Genomic DNA, 20,095 nt, shown 5'->3' with positions numbered 1-20,095 from the left:
CCTCAGCCAATTAGGGGTGCATTCCCCCTCTTCCTCCATTCCCTCCCCCGCCCAGCCCTGCTCAGAGTGGACTTCTGGCTCCTGAGGTATCAGGAGGGTTTGGAAGCACTCTGGGGCGTGGGACAATAAGGTATTCTGGAAGCAGCTAGTCTGCAGTCCCAGTCTCTACTCCACAGAACCTGGGATTGAGGCAGTTATTTGAAGTCTCTGAGCCCCCGGGTCCTCACTGTAAGAAGAGACAGCCTCCCTACGACCCAGCGATTGAGGATCACAGAAAGATAAAGCCTCCTGCAGGGATCTGGTTTCCCAATGTGTCTCCAGTCCCAGCCAGGAGACTGTTTCTAAGACAAAAATCTGACCTTTTATCTTCCCACCTCTTTGGGTGCCACGGGAAATCTGAGCCCCGTTGCCCTCACCCCCTCCCCAACCACTCATGCGAACCCAGTTATCACCACTCCAAAGACTCCCTGCTCCCCCCAGAGCTTTGCTCACACTACTACTACCGCCTGGATAACTGCCCTTGTTTTTCAAGGAAGTGTTCCCTGACCTCCCAGCCAGGTGTGGTCTCTCTCTCAATCACTCGTGCTTTGGATTATTGCTGGGCACTTCTGTGGGCCAGACACTATGTTCTCATGGGAACACAGAGACTAAACTAGTATCTGCTAAGTGAGGATGAGGAGAGGGAAGCAAGCTGAGGGAAGGAGCCCAGGGGGAAGGGGACCCGTGTCGACAGCCACTGAGAGGAAGGAGGGGTGTGCTGGGCTGAGGGCACAGCCTAGTCTGGCAGACAGCCACGTTCCACTGGCGCCCCACCAACCAGCTGCACCTTCCTTAACAGGAGTCCTGGATTCAGTTTTGTCCGGTTCATGGCCTCTCAATTCATTGGGGGAATCTGGACCTTTCCTCTGTGTCCTGGCCTGGGGGAGGAGACAAGCAGGCTGCCGGGGGTTTTCCTCAGTTTATAAAAGGTTCAAGCTGGATGTTCTCTTGCAGCCTTTGGATTCTGGGTGTGGGGATGTGGCCACCAAGTAACAGGTCACAGGAGAGAGGCTGCTGTGCTGAGGATGGCAGAGCAGGGAGGAAGGGCCTGGTTCTTGGGTGATGTCATTGAGCCTCCAGATTGGTTAGTCTTGGAATCGCCCACCTCGGGACACCTGGTCCCACAAGATTTGAGCTGTTACTGTTTGAGTCATTTGCAGTTGGCTCTTCTGTTGCAGCTTGACAGGCGTTGTGGAGAGATTGTGCGTTAGTGTAACACGTTACCCTGAAACTTAGTTAACCTAAAATATCAAACATTTGTTATCTCAGTTTCTGCAGGTCAGGCACTCGGGATCGGCTCTGTGGGTGGTTCTGGCTGGGGGTCTCTCACAAGACTTCAGTCAAAATGTCGGCCAAGGCTGCAGTCACCTGAAGACGTGGCTGGGGCTGGGGGATCCACTTCCAGGCTCTCCCGTGAGGCCTCTGCTCCCGTCACGTGGACCTCCGTGGGCTGCTGCTGGCTTCTGAGCCACGATCCAGGAGTAGGTGGAAGCTGCAGTATGTTTCTGACCCACCTTGCTGTCCCATGTCTGCCACATTCCACTCACTAGAAGCGAGTCAGGCCAGCCCACACTCCGGAAAGGAGTTGGCTCTACCTCTTGAACAGAGGAGCATCTGAGAATGTGTGAGTGTGTTTTAGGACCAGTGCAGACCCCGGGGAGTGAGATGAGAGTGTGGTTGTTCATGCAGAGAACTGTGGGCAGCTTGGGAGCACGTGGAGGGCGGAGACAGCATCCGTCATGGGGCCCAGGTGCCAGGCCTGGCTCTGGACAGGGTCTGGAGCTGAAAAACAGCAGGGCTTTAGCAGTGAGCGGAGTGAGGTGGGACGCTGACATTTTCTTGTTTGAAATTCAGTTTTATTGGGGTATATTCACATACCAGGCAATCAGCTGTTCACAGTTCCATCCCATAGTTGTGCATTCATCACCCCAATCGATTTTTCGACATTTCCCTTACTCTAAAAATAATAAAAATAAGAATAAAAATAAAAGTAAAAAAGGACACCTAAAACATTCCATCCCACCCTGTTTTTCATTTACTTTTTGTCCCCATTTTTCTACTCATCTGTCCACACACTGGATAGAAGGAGTGTGAGCCACGAGGTTTTCACAACCACAAGGTCACACTGTGTAGGCTATATAGTTACATGATCGTCTTCAAGAATCAAGGATACTGGGTTGCAGTTCAACAGTTTCAGGTATTTCCTTCTAGCCATTCTAATACACTAAAAACGGATATCTATATAGTGCATAAGAATGCCCTCCAGAGTGACCTGTTTGAAATCTTTCAGCCACTGAAACTTTATTTTGTTTCATTTCGCTTCCCCCTTTTGGTCAAGAAGATTTTCTCAATCCCACGATGCTGGGTCCAGGCTCATCCCTGGGAGTCATGTCCTGTGTTGCCAGGGAGATTTGGGAGTCAGGGACACTGACATTTTAAAGGGTCCTGCACTCACCCCAGTGGGCCTCTAGGCAAGGTGTGGGGGAATGAGCTTCCCTGCCTCATGCCAGTGACCCAAATTTTGAGCCAGCAATGGAGAAGGAGAGGGAGTTAGAGTTTTTTAGGAGGAGGAATTGAGCGTGACCCACAGGGCAGTGGCACCGACAACAGAGACGGCCCCAGAGGGGCCGTGGAGTGGGAAGAAGGCGCTGGTGCGTCCCGGGCCCAGGGGATTGTGGGAGGCTCGAGGGAGCCGGGTGAAGGCACCCAGTTCACAGTTAGCTTTAAGGGCAGAGAGGCAGGGCAGTCTCGGGCCCCAGACAGTGGGGTCCCCCAATATGGCGTAAAACAAAGGAAATTGGACAAAAGGCCCAGAAATCAGAAGAAGCCCGAGAGTGAGGTAGATCAGAGGCAGAGATGTGTGCCAGGGAGTGCCAAGGGTTGTGGTGAGTGGCACCAGGACACCACAGACACCAGGAGGAAGTGTGGCCTGTGGAGACCTTGGTTTTGGACTTAGCCTCCCAAACCCTGAGACAATAAATTCCTGTCATTTAAGCCAACTGGTGTGTTGCGTTTGTCATGGCAGCCCCAGCAGACTGGGTCAGTGGTCAGTGAAGTCAGAAATGAGGGGTGCTCCCCTGGAGTCCGGGCAGGGTGTGGAGGGGGTGGGGGCCCCGAAGCTTGGTTCTGCTCCCCTTCCCCAGCCTAAACATTCCAGAGGGAGGAATCTTCCAGATAGGGCTGGGACAGGGCCCTTCTTGATCTTTCCCACAACCCAGTCAGTTCTCCACGAGGAGTGACGTGGGCTCTACCCAGGGCAACCCCCAAGGACTCAAAGGGGACAGGACCCATCTGGAATGTACTGAGCCATTGCGTTTGTGGTGCCTCAGCCTCACAGCCATCGTTCACAGGCCTCACACATCCCACAGGTGGAGGACCCGGGGCCGCGCGCTCGGCCGCACGGCTGCAGGTGGAGCGGCTCCCCGCAGTGGGGCAGCACGTGGAGACCTGTGGTCACAGCTCACCGTGGGCCACAGCCGGAGGGAATGCATGCTTTTCTTTCCTGTTTTAAATCAGGCTTTGTTTTTTCCCCCGTTATAAAAATAATACACATACCTTATAGGAATGTTTTTGCTAACAGTTCCTCCCAAATGCTCGTGTGTCCTTAAATTTTATGAACAATTCCACAGTTGGCTCCAGTCTCCTGAGGTGAGCTATCTTCTACATATTCCTTTCAGATTGTGGGATCTTTTTCCCTCTGCTCATTCATCCTTCAACAAGGAGAAGTTTACCTGGACCTGGGTGGGGTGGGGGTGGTCTCCTTAGCACCCTCCCCCATGCCTGTTAAAGCCTCTCCCATTGGGTGCAGGGCCTGTGGCTCTGTTACACCCTTGCGAAGACCCATGCAGAATCATCCTTTCTCTGCTCTTGGGCATTTATTGTCCCAGTTTCTGGAAGAAGGAGCTGGCAGAAGTGGTCTTGGCAGCTGACTCCAGATTCTTCTTGCTACAAGAGCAGCCTGCTTCCCGGGAGACACCTTGATGGGGGGGTGGGTCAGGCAGATGCCTGAGGGTGTGAGCACGAGGTGGCCCAGCCTGGTGGGCGGGAGGTCTGGCGGGGAGAGAAGACAGATGAGGGGCACAGGGAGAGGAGAGAAAGATCTAGCTAAGGAAGTGAAGCCGAGTCTAGGTGGGGTGCAGGGCCCGTGGGATGGCCTATGGGGCGGGGATGAGGGGCATGTTGAGAATGAGAATGGAGCTTCATCGATTTGGACTTTTTGTGTGGCTTCACCTGTCTCTCTGTGACCCCCCAAGTCTTAAGTCAATTTTGTTTAACTTTTCCCCTGTATACTTCCATTTTTAATCCCTTTGTGCTGGCTGTAGAATTCTTCGTCTCATTATTCCAGCTGATGACCCACCCCCCACCATGTAACCATTCTGCTTATTTTAATGATTGTCTTTTAAAAAAGTTTTACAAGATTTTTTTTTTTTTTTTTTTTTTTTTTTTTGGTAACTACCTGTTCTTGTTTTATAATTGCCTGTTCTATTTTCTGGTTGATGTCAAAACCCTCCTGTATGTCTCTTCTGAGAATGGTCATCTTGGGTGTGACTGTGGCCTGTTGCGTGTGCCGTTCCTCTTTCACGGGTGCTGGTGCCCTTGGGGTGGGTGGCTCTTCCTGCCTTTTCTTCCTCTACCTGAAGTTCCCTGGTGAGCCCCCAGGTGAGGAGGGGAAGCACCACCCATGTCCCAGGAAGAGTGGGGAATGGCAGAGAGCTCTCGGGGACGAGTCTGGGCCGCACAGATCAGGGCCTCAGGGACTCAGATGACCTTATCTTGGCTCTAAGGACTGGAAGCTTCTGGCCAGCACAGGACCTCCATGCAAATCCACTTTCCCCCTGTGGGAGCCAGTCGCTCTCACCCAGCTCTCCTCTTCCTGGGCCTCCCAGCAGCGGGTGACGCTTTGGCCACTCCCTCTTTTTGAATCACCTCCCTTGGCTTCAGCGACACCACTCTGCTCCCGCCTGCCTGGCTCTCACCTATTCTCTTCTCCCTAAAATGCAGATGTTTCCCAGCAGCCCTCGGGATGGCCAGTGTTGTTTGCCGAAAGTTCTTCCACTTGCATGCACATGGTGGGATGGCAACCCCTTGCAGCGTGTAACACGGTGCCACTGCCAGGGTGAGCCCCCCGAGCTCTCGCTTCCCTGTGGCATGGTGCCTAGAAACAACCAATGTCACCTCCTCCAGCATCGTGGCTCCCCAGTCACCTGGGGTAGCAGACCCCTACCCCACCCCCGGCCCGAAGTGCGCATGTAGCGTAGTGGGAAATTAACCTTTGTTTTAAATCCGGGTATTTTAGAGTTTGTTGTGGAGCATGACTCAGCCTATCCTAATACAGAAGCCGGCCCCTGGAGGAGGGGTGCCAGTGTAACAAAACACAGGGGTACATGCTGTCCTCTGGGCTGGCCAGGGACCGTCAGAGAACTTAACTGGAAGCTGGAATGTTGGCCAGCCATGTTAGGCAGTGGTGGAACATTTTGGTCAAACTTGACCGTGGTGACTCACAGCAGACAACGTCTCACATCACTCGTGCATCTGGTGGCAGGAGCTGGGCGGCCTGTTGCAGGCTGTTTGGCAGAGCACCAGGGAAGAGATGAGCTGACAAAATGCTGCTGGGGAGCAAGCTGCGGGGAAAGGGAAAAAATTGCAGGAGTGCAAGGACCCAAGGGTTGAAAGAGGCTATTCTGTCTCCTCCCGTTGGGTAAAATACAAAGCCGAGAAGGACATGGGGCAAGGATATGGCTGTCACCCCCAAGGTTTTTGTAGAGTTTTCCAAAGTCTGCAAAGAGGAAGAGGTGGAGCTGGGTAAGCTGGGAGATGGAGCACATCTAAGCAGTTCATAGAGAAAAGGAGGGTGGATGTGGCTGGGGGTACATAGGGCCGACTGGAATCAAGTGTTGCAGAAGACTCCGAAGTTCCTGAGAGTTGACTCGCCAGAGAAACCAAGAGCCTGAAATGGAAAGGCCGGTGGCTCCCGAGACTGAGAACGACCTCGGCAGGGAAGAGGCTGAGAAGGCAGCCCAGCCCCTCGGGGGTTCATCTGCCGGCACCATCTTCAGATGCGGCCAAGGGAGGAAACAGAAAGGACGGGTCCCCCCAGAAGAGTGGAGCCGAGGGCTGAGAGAGGACGAGTGGGGCGCCCACTCCTGGGATGGGGTCCCCTGCACTGCCCTCCAGCTGTGGGCAGTGTGTCGGGGCCCCCCAAGGGAGAGGTCACTGTTCCCCGTTGGCTGCGAGGCAGGGAACTGGGCTTTCCTGTTCCTGGGTCTCCATTGGGAAGCTGTAGGCAGGCCGGGGGTAGAGGCCACGAGACGTCAGCTCGTGTTCCAAGATGACCGCGAGGTCCTGCACTCTGCCTGGGGCCTGGAATGTTCGGGCTGACCGTGGGAGCAGCGAGCGTCTTGAAGGCAGGAAGGAGAGCGAACGGGATATTTGGGGACCAGAGGGTTGGACTGTGGTGGCCGCCAGGGTTGTCTGTCCACCACTTCTGGTTCTCTGGGAGCACTTCCGGGCACAGGGAAGGGCACATGTCCTGGCCCCCAGCTGCGTAGGGGACATGACTGGCAGCAGAAGTGACGCCACCCAGCTGGTGCACGTCATCCCTGGCAAGACCCTCCAGAGGGGTAACGGGATGGGAGGCGCTGCTGCTGCCAGCCGGGGCCTCGCAGGGGCCGGGGGGCAGTCCCAAGCTGCCCCTCGCCGTCACGGGTGCAGACCCCCCAGGAGGGCTCTCCCCTCCCTCTTCTGAGCTCCTCCTGTGCCCCAGCCACTACCTCACCTGTCCTCATGGGTGTCCCACAGGCCCCTCGGCCTGAATCCCAAACCAGACTCATCCCACCACCCACAGCTGCCCTCAGTCGAGGACAGGGGACCAACCAGGGGTTGTCCTGACATCCCGCTCTGTGTCCGTCTCCACCTGGGCCAAGGCTGCACACTCAGCCCGTCTCCTTCACAGCCATGCAAGCACTTCTCCCAAGAAAGCGGCCTTGTCGCCAAGTAGTAGCGTTCTGGGTCCTGGACACGGGCCTTGGGGCCCTCACCCCACTGTCCCTCAGCATGCGAGCACTGCCCCGAGTCCCCAGGGGCGTATCTGCACGCAGGGTGCCCCACACCAAGCCAGCAGAACTTGCCTTTCTGCTCCCCTACCCCTCAGAGCCCACCTTGCTTTTAGGAAGCTTCCCGTGACCAGGCCTGCCTCTCCTGGGCTCCCCGACCCTGGGGATGCAGTTTTAACCACAGTGCACTCTGTCATCTGTTTGGTGTCCATCTGTCCTCCCACCAGGCTGCAGGCTCCCTGAGGGCAGGCCTGAGCCTTTGTCTCTCCAGCCACCCCCTGGCTCTGTGGGTCCTCGGCTCTGCAGACCCACCTGCCTGGAGCAGTGTCCCCTACCCCCAGCTCCCGCAGGCCCTGGGGACAGATGTCAGTCATTGCACTCGGACAGAATGAGCAGGAAGCCGCCGTGGCCTGAGCCCAAGCCACATCGTCCAACCTGACTTGTCAGAAATGAACTGCTACTGTGACTCCGGCTGCCCATATTTATTCTGACCTGAGCGAGGAGAGCAGATGATCTCCAGTCCCAGCAGGCTCTCGGCTGCTGGCCTGGGTGCTGGGCACTTTGGGAAGGCCCCTTGGGGCATGGCAGTACCCCACTGGTGTCATCAGAGGGGACACCTCTTGGCTGGGGGCCAGCACCCAGCATGCCCACCCCCTCCCAGGAGGCCTCTGGGGGCAGCCCCGGCGTCCCTCCAGCCGAGCCTAGGGAGGGGGCAGAGCGTGCCCTGGGCACAGCTGTTCAGAGAAGTGGCCCTCCTGGGCAGTCAGGGACAGGGTGCTCCTGCGGGCAGGGGACAGGGGCAGTTGGGGCAGGTTTGTCCGGCTGCCACTTCAGCTGGGATTTGGCCAGTAACAGAAGTGGGAGGTTGGGAGCCAGTGTGGGGACAAGCAAGCCCCTCCTCTGCTCTCTCCCGGGCACCCCTCGGAGGCTGGGTTAAAGGCTGGGGGCTGGAGCCTGTCCTGAGAGGCCCCGGAGGGCACGGCCAGGTGGCCAAGTGCTGGCACTGGTCACTCAGCACCTGCCTCTGGCAAGGAACCTGTGTGTCAGGGGGACTCCACTCACATGTCTCAGTGCTGCCTGGGACAGCCCAGGTCCCTGCCAGCCCCACCCTGGCCCAGGCAGGTGTGGAGGTCAAGTCAGGACCAAGGGGGCCAGGGAGGTCAGGTTTGCAGAGTGGAGGTTTAATGGGGGCCGCGGACGAGGGGCTCATTGCAGCGGTCCCCTCCAGGCCGGGGGCCTCGTGGAGCACCAGCGCCACCTGCCCTCCCTCACCGGTACTGCTTTTCCTGTGCGGCCCGCCCACCCCAGGCAGCACTGGGCCACGGACTCCTGCCCCCTTCCCTGGGGCCTGAGCCTGCATCCGAGGGGCTAAGGCTTTCCGCGGGCCGGGGTCCCTCCCCAGGGACATCCAGCCCACCCCCACCGAGGGAGCTTGCCTGAAGGGCACGCCTGGGTCTTGGTCCGGGGGTGCGGTGGCTGCACGCCCCGGGAGCATTGTAAGGCACAGAGTGGTGGTCACCGTGGACTGTCGGGCTGTGGCGAGGGGCAGTGTGGGAAGCAAGGGGTTGGGGGTGCCGCCAGTGCTGTGACAGGAGGGAGCAGTGGGGCGCTGCCCACCCCCACCCCAAGGTCTGCAGTGCAAGAGGTGGGGGTGGCGCTGGGCCCCAGGGCGCAGGCCCCTCCCCAGCACTGCCCAGCCCTGGGAGCCCCTGGGAGCGGCGCGCAACCTGGGCTGAGCTCTTGGCCAGAGTCCAGGCACAGTCATGGCGGCTGGACCCCAAAAGGCACAGTCGTGGTGTGGGGGGGGGTCGGGGCCAGCCGCCGCAGGGCTAGGCAGACACGTTGACGTCCCTGAGAGAGAGGGCACCGCCGGGGGCCTCGTCCCCGAGCAGCAGGGCCGGCGTGTCGGCGCCCCCATTGGCGGCCGCGTCCCTGTCGGCGCCGGGCTCGGCCCCGGGGCTCAGGCCCTGGGACAGGATCTGCTGGATGGTCCTGCGCAGGTTGGGGTGCAGGCGGCCCTGTGTCTGGTAGAAGACCTCCAGGGCGAAGGACTTGAGGGCGCCGGTGCACAGGTCCTCGTACAGTGGCACCGTGTACATGCGGGACATCTGCAGGTGGGGCGGCGGGCACTCAGGAGTGTGCACGGCATGGGGGGGGCACGGGACCCCCTTCTGGCGGGGCGGGCCCCCTCCCTGCTGCGGGCCTTCCCCGGGGGCCCCTGTCCTTTGCGTGGGCTGGAGGGGTGCAGGCAGGGTGCGTGGGGGTGTGGAGTGGGGAGGCCGGCGCCTCTGGCCGAGGGGCCCAGACAGCCCTGGCGCCCAGGCCCGGGAGCTGGACAGGCAGAGGGTCCAGCCTCCTGCTGCCAGCTCGTCCTCTCCTGACACAGCCTCCCCAAGGACCCGCAGGTTCTGAACCGTCCTCCGGCACCTTGACCCCAGATCCTTCTCACCTAGCCTGCTCTCCGCCCCCACTCCGGACTCCTGGTCTTCCCCACCCCGTTTCTCCAGAATGTTCCTGGTTCCTGGTCTGCCCTGTGCACTCAGCCTTGGGGGTGGTGGGTGGTGGAAGCCAGGGAGGGCAGTGGCCGGCTGCTGCGAGGACAGCCCCACCTGGCTCTCGAGGAAGCGCCGGACCTTGTGGAGATCGGGGTGGTAGTCGTTGCGGACCACGAGCTGCAGCCAGCGGATGCGGATCTCAGCGTTCATCGAGTCCAGCAGGGAGGAGTAGCACTTGGACAGGCTGGTCACCACCTCTGCAGGACAGGGGTACAGCCATCAGGACCCCTGGTCCCCTCAGCCACAGAACCCATTCTGGGGCACCAGGACCCAGGCCACAGGACCCACCCCAGAGCTGCAGAGACCCCGCCCCAGGCCGCAGGACCCACCCGGGGCTGCAGGGACCCTGCCCCAGGCCACGCATCCCACCCCAGAGCAGCAGGACCCACCCCGGGGCAGTGGGGACCCGTCCAGCAGCCGGTCCAGGAAGAGCGCCGTCTGGAAGGTCTTCCACTTGGAGATGTCGATGGTGCTGGCCGAGGCGGCCGCCTGCTCCAGGGGCTCCGCCGTCCACAGCTGGAAGAGGGTCTCCACGGGCCGGGTCAGGCTGGATCCCTGAGACAGGTCGGGCTCGGCCAGCGGCGGCCCCGTGGCGTTGAGCCAGCGCTCGAACTCCAGCCCTGTGGGGAGAAGGACCCGGAGGTCCCACCCGGGCAGGAAGGGGATGGAGCAGGCCTGCCAGGGGACCCCAGGGCCCGAGGGTGTCCCGGGGTGGGTGGCAGGGAGCCTGGGCTCCGCTCCATCGCCTGCCACTTCAAGCCACCAGAGGAACATCTGCGAGGGACCCTCACCCACTTCTCGCCTCTCCTGGGTGCAGGACGGTGAACTTCATTTACGCCCACTCAGTGCACAGGGGCCCTCTGACCCCCACAGGAGAGGGCAAACATGCTCTGAAGGGGACAGCCCTGCTTTAAAGCCCAGGGCAGGGCAGCCGTGGGGGCAGATTCTGCCTCTTCCCAACCCCCCAAAACCCTGTCCCCTCGCCCGTCTTCCAAAGCAATCAACCTGTCTGGAGCTCTCAGCCACACCCCACACACTCTGGCAAATCTCAACCTTTCCGTACACCCTCCAGTCCCTCCCCTGACCCCCAAGTTCTCAGACTCCCCACAGACACTCCGATGGGTGTCACGCAAGCAGGGCCAGCAGCCCCAGCCAGCTCTGGGGCAAACCCTCACCCTGCTGCTTGTGCCCCGAGGCCCTCGACACAGTTTCCTCAGCCCTTTCTGCCACTGCCTGTTTGGCCCAAGTGTCACCTCCTCCAGGAAGCCCTCCCAAACCCATCCAGCTGGGAAGTGCACCTAACTCTTTCTGCTCCTGTGGTGGCCAGGCACCAGGCCGAGGGCCCTCCCAACTGGCGTGGTGGTGGTGGTGGGGCATTGCTGAAGGAAGAACGGATGGAGATTTCCCCCAGGAGAGCCGCATCCTGTGCTCAGAGCCCCCCACCCCAGCAGGCCGAGGGGGGCCCAGCTGTGAGCCCGTGGCCAAGGGGCACCGTGTGGGCCCAGCGGGGTGGGGCCAGGCCTCACCTGCCCGGCAGTCCACACTCTGCTCCTTCAGCTCCGGGAAGAAGCTCAGGAAGGAGTCCAGCAGGTCCTGGGCCACCACGCTGGTGAACTTGTACTTCTCCACGTAGGCCTGCGTGGGCGAGGGGTGGGCCTCGGTGGGCCTGGGGCTGGGCACCTGTACCACCCCACAGGGCATGGCCGCGCTGGAAGAAGCCCCACATCCAAGGGGTCCCACAGCCCGGGGCCGGCAGAAGGCAGCAGGCAGGCCAGTGCCGCTCTGGGGGGCTGGAACGGGCCAGTCCCAAGCCCAGCCCCCAAGGAAGGGCAGCCTGGCCCCAGCCTGACTGGAGGCTCCCACTGGCTCGTCCCCTGCTGCCAGGGCCGAGGGACATTCCTGCGCCACGGCCCGCTGGGGGACGGCCTGCCCCGAGTGCTGGGGAGGGGACCTGGGCTCTGGCGGTGGGCGGCTGCTCACCCGGAGGAAGTCGTCAAAGCGCTGGGGGTCTCCACAGAGCTCGGACAGGTAGTACACGAAACAGTAGCCCTTCTCGTAGGTGAACAGGTTCATCAGGTGGCTGGGGTTCACTCCTGCAAGGGGAGACCCCTGACTCTGGGTGCCACAGGTCGGGGAGGAGCGGTGTCTGGCACTGGGGGGCAGGGGGTGCCGGCCCGGGCCGTGCGGGGACCCAGCCAGAGCAAGCAGGTACCTGGCTCCAGCTTGACCTGCAGCTTGCTGACCGGGCTGTCCTCCCCGAGGAGCCGCATCTGCCGGTGCAGGGCGTCCAGGCGAAAGGCCGTCTCGAGGCAGGTGAAGGCGGCACCTGGGTGGGGCCGGGGGGTCAGGGCGGGGCCTGAGCACCCCGCAGCAGGTGCCGCGGCTGGAGGCCCGTGGACTCTCAGTCCCCCACGCCCAGGGGCCCAGCCCCTGCCCCTGCCCGCCGGCGGGGGCTACCGTAGGTCTCGGTGGTGATGCGGCGCTGGGCGTAGGTGGCCAGGCCCTCGCTCAGCCACATCTCCTCCCACGTGGCGTTGGTGACAGCGTTGCCGAACCAGCTGTGGGCCACCTCGTGGATGACGTCGATGACCAGGAACTCATCGCTCTCCAGGATGGAGGAGATGATGAAGGTGAGGCAGGGGTTCTCCATGGCCACGATGGGGAAGGAGGGGGGCAGGAAGACGATGTCGTACCTGCGCTGGCGGGCGGCGCGTGAGGGGGAGGGCTCACTCCCACGTGCCCCCTTTGCCCTCCCCAGAGCAGGGACCCCACTGGACCCCCATTTCTGCCCTGACACCCTCTTCCAGCCAGCCAGGGCTCTCAGGGCACCACCCTCCCCAGGACCCCCTCCCCCAGAACTTACCTGCCCCACAAGTATGGGCCGTAGAGCCCCTCGGCCGCACTCAGCCACCGTTCCACCACACCGGACAGCTTGCTGGTGGCCGTGGACAGCAGGCACGGCTCGGCCCACACACGGCTCCTGGCACAAGGCACAGGGTGGGCTGGGTCCTCGCCTCACACCCCCAGGCCCTGGCCGGGCAGAACCCCCAGCCTGCTCGTCCACCCCGTCTCCCTGGACGACAGGGACTGAGCACACTGTGTGGGGAGCAGCCCAGTGAATCTGTTTCTGATTTGAAGAGGCCGGAGCAGGTCAGGAGTGGAGTGTGTACCAGGAGGCGTGGGGGCGAGGTCGGGCTGCCCACCTGGTGGCTGAGGGCCCATGGGGTGAGCTGGGGCCTGCAGGGATGTCCTGGGCCCTGGAAGAAGGTGTGTGGGGAGGGGACCCTTTGGTGCAGGGCAGGAGCCCACCAGGTCTCATGTGGGTCCTCAAGGGGCTGCGAGGCTGGCCGGCCAAGACCCAGCCATAGCAGTATCCCCAGGGTGGCCTGGGCATCCCAGATGGTGGTGGCAGGGGCTGGTGCAGGGGCAGTGGCTGGGGCAGTGGCTGGGGCCTGGGGCTGGGGAAGGGGGTGGGGCAGGGGCCGCAGCCCTACCTGGGCCCAATGTCCGCGGGCTTCAGGTCCCCGGCCACAAGGGCCACGAGGTAGGCGGGCACGGGGTGCTCCATGTGGAAGTGGAACACGCCCTCCTCCTCCACATACGAGCTCTGGGTGGCACTCATCAGCACCTGCACCCCTGAGGGGGCCTGCGGGGGCAGGGGGCGGCACTGAGGGCCCAGGTCAGGGCACCTGGTGTCCTTGATGAGGAACTGCCCACCACCCATCAGGGAACCCCATGTCCTCATCAAGAAATGCCATATCCTGTGTCAGGGAACCCCATGTCCTCATCAAGAAACGCCATATCCTGTGTCAGGGAACCCCATGTCCTCAACAGAGAGCTCCCCCAGGGCATCTAGCTTTGCCTGGGACCACCCTTGCCCAGGCCCAGGGACCCTGACCCCTCCTCAGGACTGTCTGTGGGGGGCCCGACCTCCCCCATCTCCGGGTGGTGCGGCCCCTCCCCCACAGAGAGGAGGGTGGGGATCCTTACAGGAGGAGCACCTGGAGGGGGGTGAGGGGATCAGGTGTGAGGTGTGGCCAAGGTGGCCAAGGGCAGGGCGGGACCCGGGCCAGGCCGCCCTGCGTGGGGCGGGGCCAGTGACGGGGCGGGGCCAGGGCCTGGGGGCGGGGCCAGCGGCCGCCCGGACGGAACGGGAGGGGGCGGGGGCGGGGGCGGGGGCGGGCAGCCGCTCACCTTGACCACGGCTGAGTAGGTGCTTTTGACAGCGGGCGTGTCGAAGCAGGGGAAGAAGGAGCGGTTACACACCGAGTGGCCCTGCGTGAAGACGAAGGGCTGGGTGCGGCCGTAGGTCAGCTCGGGGTCCAGCCACCAGATCTGTGGGCGGGCGAGGGGCGTCAGCAGAGGGCCGCAGGCTCCCCGGCCGCCCCGGAGGGCAGGCGCCATCTCTGCGGGTCAAGACCTCTCGTGGCACCGAGCCACCAGCCGCGGTGTCCCCCTCGCTGTGGGGGGACCTGAAAGAGAGGAGGGGGCACCCCGAGGCAGACAAGGTCCCCGGTCCACCGGGAGGGCTCGTGGGCACACCACGGGTTGGGGGGGATGCCTCCCGCAGGGTCTTGGGGCCTGATCCAGAGGACCTTCCAGCCCAGGTGAAAACCTCCCACGGGCCTCCCATCGCCCCCAGGCGCCCCAGCCCGCCCCTCGCTCTCCGGCCTCCCTTGGACTCTGCGACGCCAGGGCTCTCCCGCCCGTCCTGGGGTCTCTGCCCCTGCTGCCCCCCAGAGGTGCCCTGCTGCGCTGCAGAGGGAACGGCTCCTTCTACACTCGGTCTGTCCACAGAGTGGCCCTTGGCCTGCCCCTCCAACCTCACTTGCTCGGCTGCACTTTCTAGAACCTTAAATTACTGTCAGTCGGTGCCTCGCCCACCTCCCCTCGGCCCGCCCCCAGGTCCTGAGGGCCCCAGGGCTCCCGGGATGAATAGGATGAACAAAAGGGCAGCAGGAGCCAGAGGAGACAAGAGGCGAGGGACGGACCTGGAGGGGCGGCTGGGCAGTGCGTGGCCTCCAGGGACGACCCAGGGTGGGGTGCACTGCTGAGGTGGGGGGGCAGGGCAAGGTTGTGGGGCAGGACCTGCTGAGACTGGACGGGACCAGGGCAAGGGGAATCGAGGGTGCCATCGGGTTTGCTCCAGTGGCCTGTCCTTGCCTTGCGACCCCAGGGCCTTAAGGTCAACTCAAGGGCCCTGCCCGAGGAGGGGAGCTCTCTGCCCGCGGTGGGATTGGGGCTCAGGCCACCCCAGGCAGGCAGGGAGGCCTCCAGCTGCAGGGGAGGCCCTTGGGCTGGGCACCAGGATACTTGTGACCCAGCAGGGCTGGCAACAGTGGGGCCCATGCACAGTGAGGTCAACATGCCAAAGGGCACATTCCCTTCAGAACCACAGATGAGGCACTGCCAGCCAGGAGGGTGGCCCGGGCTGGCAGGGCGTTGGCTGCTCTCTGCCCCTGGCCCCGTGGCAGGAGAGGGCACTGCTGACTGGCACTGCCTCTCCCCTGTCTTCTCATGCAGGGCCCAGGGGCATGGCTGCCCCTCCCGTCCTGCAGGCCCCCGATCAGGGGGACCCCAGACCCAGACCTAACAGAGCTGCCCTTCCCATCCTGCAGGCCCCAGACAGCCCACTGCCAGCATTCACGGCCTCTTCCTAGCTTGCTTCTGGCTGCCGTGTGCCCGTCCCCAGCCTCTCACTGACCAGTGAGCCCGCAGTGTCTCCTCCTGCTGACTCCTGGGCAGCCCCAGATGTACAGAAAGACCGTCTGGGGATCTGCACAAAAATGCAGACATTGAGCCCTGCCTCACGGCGTCCTCTCCAGGGCTGTGACCCGTGAGTCTGCATGGAGACCCCCAGCAATGACCCCTGCTGCAGATGGCCCTTGGCTCCCCTTGGGAAGACAGGCCTCATGGTCCCTAGGGGCCCCTCAGCCCCCACTTGCCCCTACTCTCCAAAGAGTAGGCCCACCCAGTCCTGCCCACCCCTCAGTGAGCTGGCTACCTTCCCAGAGACCAATGGGGTCTACAAGCCTTCCTCCAAGTGAGGGGCTAGGGCAGAACCCCCCCACTCCCAGAAGGCAGGGCCCCCGAGGTGGGCCACCAGCCCCCACCAGGGCACCCAGGGTGCAGGGAGCAGGGCACAGATGCTGATGGGCTGGAGAATGGAGATCCCCTTGCCAACAGGGCAGGAAGAAAGCTGCTCTTGCTGGGGTGGGGTCAGGAATGGGAGGTGAGGAGCGGGGACCCTGGAATGCTCAGCACTCCCGTACCACCTGGGAGGTGTTGGGGACTGTGGGTTAGGGGCTCCTGGGCAGCCAGAGAGCTCCCAGCATCCCCATCTGGCCCAGGGGCAGGCTTGGGGATTCAGGCCTGAGGTCCCGGAGCGGGACAGGAGATGGGGTGCCCCACCGTGGGACCTGAGGTCAGAGGCCAAACACTCCACCCTCTGGAAGAGGGCCCACTTGCAGCCAGGCCTCATGTCATCAGCTCTCCAATCCTGCAGGTACAGTTTCTAGGGGCCATGCCACCCCACACCCCATCCTCTGAACACCCAAGGGCCCCCAACAGGCTGTGGAAAGCCCACAGACCTGGGGACCCTTGCCCGCCTGGCCTTGTCCACAGCAGCCTCTTGAGCCCTTATCTTGGGCAGCCCAGATCCAGGGGCTCCCGGTCCCCCAATCCAGGCTGGGGAGAAACATGCCCCTTTTTCCCCCACTGTCCATGCTGGGGGGCTTTACCTGTGCGAACCCCTACATTCCAGAGCAATTAGCAGGGCTGAGCCAGCAGGCTGGCACACCTGCAGGAGCTCAGGGGATGAAGGTGGGGGGCGAGCCCCACTAAGGGCTCCCACAAAAACGTGCATGAAGCCCACAGGTGGGTGCCTGCTCTGGGCTGTCCAGGTGCAGGTATAACCGGGCCCTTCCCAGCCCTGCTGGCCCTTGACACCACCTACACCAGGGGGCCATGACCCTCTCCACGTGGTGCTGCAGGCAGTGACAGATGGGACCTCCTGCGGTGTATAGAGCTGTGTCGGTGGCAGGAGTCTATGTGTGCTGTCTACACTGGACCCAGGCCCTGAGGTGAGTCCACACGAACAGGGCCTTTCCGTCAGGGCCCCTGAGTGGTGGGTGTCCATGCCCCAAGCCCTGCAGTGCCCACCTGCATGCCCGAGGTGGGGGTGGAGCCGCCTGCACCCTGTCAGTCCCTCCAGTCCTCGCCAGGGGAGCCGGAGGCCAAGCGTCGCACCCGACTCGGCCCTCGTATGCCTCCTGCTCCAGCTCCGACACCTATCCCTCATTCCGCCTTGGGGAAGAGACACCAGAGCCTCCGGGAACGGCAACCACCGCGGCCCTCACCCACCCGTCGGTGCCAGGCTCCGTGGGCCAGATGCTCGGCTCGGCAGCTGCCGGCCAGAAGGCGCTCCTGCCGGCCCGGGGCCCCACCTCGCCCGGACCCGGGCTCCCCAGGGCTCCCCGGGCACCAGCCGGGATGACTGCCGGCACCTGGGCGGAACCCCGGAGCCAGGGCGCAGCCGGCGCGGCCGGACGGGTGAGGGCGTGCCCGCCGGGGCCCAGGCCCGCCCCCCGCGCCCGCCGCCCCGCGCGGTACTCACGGCGGGCGCGTCGGTGGAGGTGTAGCGCAGGATGACCTGAAAGGGCTGGTGCGCCGGCAGCTCGGGAGGCAGCGTGACGGTGAGCGACGAGCCGTAGTCGGTGAACGGGTCCACCCGGAAGGCCAGCGAGCGGCCGGCGGGCTCGGTGCTGGGGCAGGCGGGCGGCGGCGGCGCGGGCGCGGCGGGCCCGGGCGCGGCGAAGGCGAAGGCGAGGGCGCCGGGCCGGGCGGGCGCGCGGCGGAAGGTGGCCGAGTGCAGGCGCAGGGCCGGGTGCGCGTCGAGCACGAGCGCGCGGGGCGCGGGCCGCAGCGCGCACAGCTCGAGCACCAGGCAGCCGGCCAGCTCGCGCGTCGCGGGCCGCAGCTCCAGGCCCAGCTGCAGGTGGCGCAGGCGGAAGAGCTGCGCGCTGGAGGCCGAGGCCACGTCCAGGGCGGGCGGCGGCGCGGGCGGCGGGCGGGCGGGGCGCGGCCTCGGCGCCGGGCGCCTTGCGGCAGCAGCACTGCGCCGCCATGGCCCGCGCTAGGTGAAATCCATGGGCGGCGGCCGCGGCCGCGGGCAGCGCGAGGGCGCCGGGCGGGCGGCGGCGGCGGCGGCGGGGCCGCGGGCACAACAGGAAGTCGCGCCGGAGCCGCCCGGCCCGGCCCCGCGCCGTGCGCCCGCCCCGCTCGGGCTCGCCTCGGCCGCCGCCGGGGGCGCTGTGCGCGGGGCGGGCCGGGGCCGCGCCCCAGAGCCGGGGCGGCGAGAGGGCCACTCCCTGCGGACGCCGCCGTCCGCTCCGGGGGCAGCTGGCCACGGGGCGTCGGGCGCCTGGGAGGGCCGCCCCTCGGTGCGGTCCGCGCGTCCCGGGATGGTGGGTGCGGAGCTCTGTGTCATCCGCCCGTCGCGGGGCTCTGACTCCGGGAGTGATTCGTAGAACGCCCCCACCCAAGCTCCCTGTGAGATCGGTATGGACGGCCGTTCGTCTGGTAGAGAGAGGCGGGATTCGAACCCCTACCCCACGGTGGGGAGCGCATCATCTTGGCCTCACTGGCGAAGCCCTCGGGTAGAAGGGCGCGGACCGAGGGCCTCGGGGAGGGTCTGCGAGCCTGGGGTCCTGGCCTGAACACCCCGCACTGCCTAGGCCAGCTAGTGGGGGTCTGGGACTCTGAATCCACTGCTGGAAACCTGCTGGGTGGAAGCCCCGAGGCCCAGGAACACCCTGTCTGCGCCCTCCTTGTTGGGGGCTCCTGGACAGCTGGCCCGAGTGGTGACCTGGCAGCCTCAGGGTGTGGCCAGTTCCTCTAGCAGTCGAAAAGGCTCTACCTTGCCCACAGCTTTCCAATACACCACCCGACTCAGTAAACATTTACGGTGTTTAAAGAGAAATGGAGTAGGTCTGGGGTCTGTGAGCCCACTGCTGGCTCATCTCCAGCGAGGCTGCTGAGCACACCTTCTGGTTCTGGAGATGATATGCCCGCCATTACCTGGCCTGGGTTCGTGTCAGGCCTCCTCTCCCCGCTGGGCTAGTACTTCTGTCGGACCCAGCCCCATCTAAAGTGTGCCAGTACAGAAACCCACGGGGAGCCAAGTGCCCAGGAGCGTGCAAGGCGGAAAAGCAAGATGTGGCTGAGCATTTCGTGAATTGATTGTGTAAGTGAATGGCTGGATCAAAAGTGCAGCCCACAACTCATCTTGAAACTGTCAGCCTTTAATGCATTTGCCTTTATGGGGTGTGGTGGCGCCCCGGGGCCTTAAGACTGGGTTGCCCAATGTGGTAGCCAGGTGTTGCTATTTAATGTAAATTTATTAAAATTAAATCAAATCTGAGTCCCTGGGTTGTGGCAGCCAGATTTCAAGGGTAGGTATGGAATGTGTATGGAATGTTCCTTACTTTGCAGAAGTCCTTTCGGACTGGGCTGTCTGAGGCTGGTTGTTTCGAGGGGGCAAGCACTGGGGCAGGACCGGGACCATGGCCAGCCTGTCCCCCAGCCCACCTCGCCCATCCCCTCACTGAAGGGAAGGGAGCGGTGGCTGACGAGGCTGAGCAGACGGCCTGTCCAGGGCCTGGGCCCAGAAGGGACAGCTCAGACCAGCAGGGGCCTGACACCTGGCAGGAGCCACCCAGTGAGTGAGAGTCCATCGGAGACCAGTGAGGCTGTGGAGCAAGAGGGCGGCCACGACACTGTTGGCCTTGTTGTCAGGGAGGAAGTCAGGTTCTTGGGGACAGAACTTCCAGGAGCTATGCACAGCCCTGCTCGAGTATGGGGAGGCGGGGCGGGTTCAGCATTGCCCTTGACCCCAGTGTCATGTCTGAGCCGCAGTGTCTCATCTGTCTGGCCTACCCTGCCCCTGGGCTGGGGACAGCTGAGAGGGAGAGCCTGTCTTACCTTCGCAGGCATGAGCCCCAGGCATCGCCTTAGCTCTCCTGGGGGTCCTCCAATTCCCCACCCGCCTTCTTTGCAAGGGGACCCGGCCTCTCACCCCAAATGGCCAAGGCACACCCAGTCACCAGGAGGCGGGGTTGGTCCTCCATCCCTGACTCGAGAAGGGGAGTCCCGAGGCCTAGTCTGGCCTTGCTGCCTCTGGGTGGCCAGCGCCAGGGGCAGACTGTGGGGCAGAGTCTGGGGGAGCATCAGGGCTGCACCTGGGGTGCCCACCCTCGGGCACTGCTCCATCGTACTTTAGTTGATGCTGGGGACCACAGTCAGAATCACGGGCAGCAGGGGTTGGGGTGTCACCCCTTCTCTCCTGGAGAGCCCTGGATGGTCTGGAGGTACCCCCGAACTCCCCATGGGTGAGTCTTCAAGGAGCAGATCTGCTTTGCAGTCCCAAAGCTGGCCCACCAGAGCCCCCTC

The 20,095-nt window shown here is 63.3% G+C and overlaps 1 protein-coding gene across 1 annotated transcript; it reads right to left on the bottom strand.

Moving 5' to 3' along the window:
- Nucleotides 1-7,558: 7,558 nt before the first annotated feature.
- RNPEPL1 (arginyl aminopeptidase like 1) lies at nucleotides 7,559-17,787 on the bottom strand. The gene is given in 12 exon segments (XM_037848844.1): nucleotides 7,559-9,199; nucleotides 9,701-9,843; nucleotides 10,036-10,266; nucleotides 11,173-11,281; nucleotides 11,627-11,739; nucleotides 11,859-11,972; nucleotides 12,104-12,339; nucleotides 12,510-12,626; nucleotides 13,141-13,292; nucleotides 13,841-13,981; nucleotides 17,262-17,723; nucleotides 17,725-17,787. Coding segments are annotated over 12 exon segments (2,145 nt in total). The 5' UTR covers nucleotides 17,773-17,787; the 3' UTR covers nucleotides 7,559-8,920.
- Between the last annotated feature and the right edge of the window lie 2,308 nt (nucleotides 17,788-20,095).

Source organism: Choloepus didactylus, chromosome 9, assembly GCF_015220235.1.
Source record: "Choloepus didactylus isolate mChoDid1 chromosome 9, mChoDid1.pri, whole genome shotgun sequence".
Classification (NCBI taxonomy): Eukaryota; Metazoa; Chordata; class Mammalia; order Pilosa; family Megalonychidae; genus Choloepus; species Choloepus didactylus.
Note: the sequence above shows the minus strand (reverse complement) of the source record. Positions and strands in the feature narration are given on the sequence as shown.